This window comes from Crocuta crocuta, unplaced genomic scaffold (genome assembly GCF_008692635.1).
Source record: "Crocuta crocuta isolate KB4526 unplaced genomic scaffold, BGI_CrCroc_1.0 scaffold550, whole genome shotgun sequence".
Lineage (NCBI taxonomy): Eukaryota > Metazoa > Chordata > Mammalia > Carnivora > Hyaenidae > Crocuta > Crocuta crocuta.
The window spans coordinates 184,246-188,880 of record NW_027529535.1 but is presented as its reverse complement, the minus strand read 5'-3'; the positions used below and the strand labels follow the sequence as shown (position 1 = coordinate 188,880).

The window sequence follows — 4,635 nt, the reverse complement described above, 5'->3', positions numbered from 1 at the left end:
AGGGGGGGGGGGGGGTGCAGAGAGAGAGGGAGAGAGAGAGAGGGAATCCCAAGCAGGCTCCATACTGTAAACACAGAGCCTGATACAGGGCCCACTTCTACCAACCATGAGATCATGACCTGAGCCGAAATGAAGAACTGGATGCTTAACCAACTGACCCACCCCAGGCGCCCCGAGACACACTGTTTTACAGCATCTCTTCTCTTTCCTCCTCTCCGGGTTAGTGTTTCTGCAGTTCTGTCTGTTCCCACCGCATTAGAATCACATGTCCCGTTATTCCAACAGCTTCCTAACTGATTCCCCCGATCCATCATGTACACTACTCCCAAAGGGAACTATTGAAAGTACAAAGCTGACCACATCACGCCCCGGCTTAAAATGCTTCCACGGCTCCTATTGCCCTTAGAATAAAGTCCAAACTCGTTAGCATGATCTGCAAAGCACAGACTCTGCCTGCCTTTGTAGCTTTACCTCTGACATTGGCTCCCTTCATATTCCTACCTCTCCTGCCTGTGACAAAACTAACTTCAGGCGTAGGGTTCTCAGATAAAATAAAAGATGTCCACCTAAATTGGAACTTCAGGTCATCGAAACATAATTTCTTTGTATAAGTGTGTCCCGTGTAATCATGGCTTATCTAAAATTCAAATTTAACCGGGAGCCCTCCTTTCTCCCACTTGTGCTTCCCCAGTACTCAGCACTTCCGATAGTCTGTGCTGCTGCCCGTCCTCCCAGACTCTGAGCACTTCATTGTCTTTTCATTCCCAGCACCTGCCTGGTGCAATGCTTGGCCTGTAATAGGCACTCCACAAATAGTTGCTTTTGATGCAAAGAGTTTCTGGTTGTTGTTTTTTTTTTTCAAATGCAAGTAAGGATGAAGACAAGTTATGTGTTTTCTCTTAAGTTTATTTTGGGAGAGAGAGCGTGTGCGTGCGCGGTTGCTCGAGTGGGGGAGGGGCAGAGAGAAAGAGAGAGAGCGAATTTTCAGCACAGAGCCCTATGCCAGACTAGAACCCACGAACCATGAGATCATGACCTGAGCCAAAGTTGGACGCTTAACTGACTGAGCCACCCAGGCGCCCCTAGATGTGTTTTCTTAATGTCAGTTTTAAGCAACAAAGAGGCCTGGGTCCATACACCCACTTCTAGTGCCCTGTATGAGACCTTTGAGTCAGATGATAAATTCCTGCTTCTTAAGCTGGGCCCTTCTCTCACCCCGGAAAGCAGAATCCCAAAGTGTCAAGTGGTATATATATTTTCTAAACAGGACACATCATAGAGGATGCAGTAGGGCCCAGAAGGAGGCACATGTTACAAAAAGAAACTCAAAGGGAGGCAGTGTAGAAAGAGGGACGGGGGAACTTTCCCAATTGCCATCCACATAAAGACAAAATCCAGAAATAGTACCATCCTAGAAATGTGAAAAATTGAAATTTAAAAGAAAAGTCTGAGGGAAACAATGATGGGGAGAAGAGGGGAGGGGAGAGGGAGATGTGTGTGTGTGTATTCATTTCATGCGTGTGCGTGCACGCGCGCGTGTGTGTGTGTGTGTATGTAAACACCTGTAACTGTTGTGATGGACATTTAAATAAAACTTATGGAGATAATTGTGTTTTAAGATCCTAAGGAGGTTGTTTTCAAATTTATGGTGAAATTTTTCCCAGTGGACCCCGNCCATGATGTTACTTAAGAATCATTAGTCTCCATTTATCGGGGGATGGGCTTCTAGCCTTTTTTGGCAAGCTTGACACTCAGTCACCCTCTGGGAGATGGTGAGAAGCTGAGGAGAAGGAGGGCCTGGCTGGTCCCCNTTTAATACCTATAAATTATTCATACTTTTATGTAATTTAAACAATCATTTATAATTATACATTATTCATAATTTGAGATAATAAAAATCTTTTACGCTTATAAATATAAAAAAGTTAAAAAGTTACAAGTATGAAACATTTAAAAAGTCTGTTTATACTTGGATACAATGCCCTTCAAAACGACAATGTAAACCTACTTCCTCGAAAATGCATCGTCAACATAATGCTCCCCCAAGCCCTACTGTGCTTGCTAGACTCTAGAATCTTACCCTAGCATGAATATTTGAGATAATCTAGGCCAGCTCTCCTGGTTTACAGATGAGAAAACAGGTCCTGGGAGCTTAGAGTGACTTGGCCAAGTCTTCCCCCACCTCCCAACACAGCCCACAGCCAGTTCTGCTTCACCCCTTTTGTACAGGAAGACTTGTATGCTGCTGGGTCTCTGCAGACGTCACTTCTCACAAGTCTGTCACTCACTTGCACCCTCTCTCTCCACATTTGTGAGTTGTAGCCCACTTTCCCAGATAACCTGATATCTTGGTATCTGTATCAGTTTGCATTTGCTAACTCATTTCAGTTAAGTCTCCCACTGTGACCAATTTTAATGGAGATAAACTCCCCCACCTCCCAAAAAAGAAAGAATGAGAAAATCAATGTGATGATAAATGATTCATCAGCTGTTCAGAGAGAGGATTTGGTATTTGTAGCAGGCAGCTGCCCTCTTAGTAGCAGTGAACGTGTCAAATGACAAGAAATTTCTTTCCTTCTTGCTAGGAGCAAAAAGAAATTCACTTTTCCTTCAGCAGTTGAGGCTTATTAATTCTCGTTTACCTCTATTTGAGGGCAAGCAATGGCAAGCGTTAGACTTCCTTATTTTTTCCAGTGGGCCATTTAAGATACTTAACTATAGTTGAATTTGCAAGGATGCCTTGTTTGGGGACAATCCATGAGTTTCTGAGAGTGGTATGCAAATATAAATTTTCTAATTGAATCATTTCTAGCCCATTAGGGGACCTCATAATTTGAAGTATTACAATGATGAATGTGTTTATAAATTGAATAATCAGCTTCTAATATTACCTGCTTTTTCTAATCTAGATTTTTATCTATCCCCTGAAATTAATTTTGATTTACCGCATTCCTTCAAGGCTTAATTTATTTAAATAAAGAAGTGCAGATAACACTTTATTTAGAAAGTCACATCTTTTTTTTAAAAAAAATTAACATTTTATTTATTTCTGAGAGAGAGAGACAGCGTGAGCAGTGGAGGGTCAGAGCGAGAGGGAGATACAGAATCTGAAACAGGCTCCAGGCTCCGAGCTAGCTGTCAGCACAGAGCCCGACACGGGGCTCAAACCCACAAACTGTGAGATCATGACCTGAGCCGAAGTCGGACGCTTAACTGACTGAGCCACCCAGGTGCCCCTAGAAAGTCACATCTTATATTGGGAAATGCCCACAGTATATACTCAATAAGTGTTTCAGTGTATAAAATAAAATATTGAAACCAATTTTGAATCGTGGAAGAAAGCAGTCAATGATAGAATCTTCTTCTTACACATCGTTTCAAAACTTGATTCTCCTTTGACAACAGCGTTAAAGTGTGGGGCCCAATGCTATCTCTTTGGCAGAGCTCTGGATACCAACCTGCACTTTATGGGTCCCAGATGAGCATTTCGGTGGGAAAAAGGGAGCAGACTAGCTTTGTTCCATTCAGAACATAGGGATTTCCTACCTGTTCTGTGCAAAATGCTGGGCTGGGCTCTGATGATACAGAGAAGGTGGTCCAGGTAAAACATGACCCCAAGTTCTTGATTCCTGAAATACAGTTTTTTTGGCTAGGAGGAGGCATAGATTCAGTGGGTAACCTGACTTCTGGCCAGTTTCACTATCTTTGGGCAAAATGACTTTGCCCACATCACCTAACTTCTGCCTTTCTATAATTGTAAAATGGGGTGATCGTTCCTGCTCTACCAACGTAAGTTGTTTTAATAGTGAGTGCTTGATAGCATTTAGTAAACGGAGCCTCCCCAGTGGGCTTGTTCTTGCTGAATCTCACTTTCTCTCTGGCTGGCTATGTGGCTTTGCTACGTGGCAGAAACCACCGGAAGATGATTGGCCAACTCCCTTAAGTTGGCGGGGGGATTTAGCCAGGGTGATTCCTAATGGCTGTGGTGCCTGCCAAAATGCTGGATCAGCCGAGTTGTGGTCTAGTACTGGTTTGGGGCTGAAGCAAAGCCTATGTATTACTCACCACCCCAAAAAGGCATCTCGCTGACCAGGGGCGCTGTTTCTTTCTTGATCTGGGGAGAAGGGAAATGCTTCTTTCTTGTTCCTGTTTCTTAAGAGATTTTCCCCTCCAACTTCTTCCAGGTATCTTTTTACTCTTCAAATAAAGAAGGATTTGGCTCTAGGAAGGCTTCCATGCAGTGACAACTGTACAGCGTTGATGGTATCTCACATCCTACAATGTAAGTAGCAAATGTTGGCTTTGGCTCCTATCAGCCAGATAGGGAACCGAGCAAAGGAGCTGAGCATCCCCCGTGTGCTCATCCTGTGTTAGGACTTACAGAGGAGAGAAAGCCTGAATAAGATATATATAGAATCAGCATGGTCCAGGAGAAAGAGGCTGGTCATTGTAGTCATTCAGCTTTGGATTCCAATCTAGTCTCTACTGTGTTCTAGCTACTGTAGTTTTGAGTGAAGTCCCCTCACTTGTCTATGCCTGAGTTTCTAAGTCTTTACAATAGTGACGAGAATACCTCCTCACAAGGTGGTTATATAGATTAAAAGTAAATGTTGATTTTCTTCTATCATGGTATAT

At 43.2% G+C, this 4,635-nt stretch overlaps 1 protein-coding gene across 1 annotated transcript in view; it reads left to right on the top strand.

Annotated features, from left to right (window-relative positions):
- Positions 1-4,635, top strand: part of FRMD7 (FERM domain containing 7) — a 25,748-nt gene that overhangs the window by 2,378 nt on the left and 18,735 nt on the right. The window contains exons 4-5 of the mRNA XM_077761299.1: positions 1,665-1,681; positions 4,159-4,282. Of these exons, the coding sequence (XP_077617425.1) occupies positions 1,665-1,681; positions 4,159-4,282 (141 nt within the window). The remainder of the gene's footprint in view (positions 1-1,664; positions 1,682-4,158; positions 4,283-4,635) is intronic.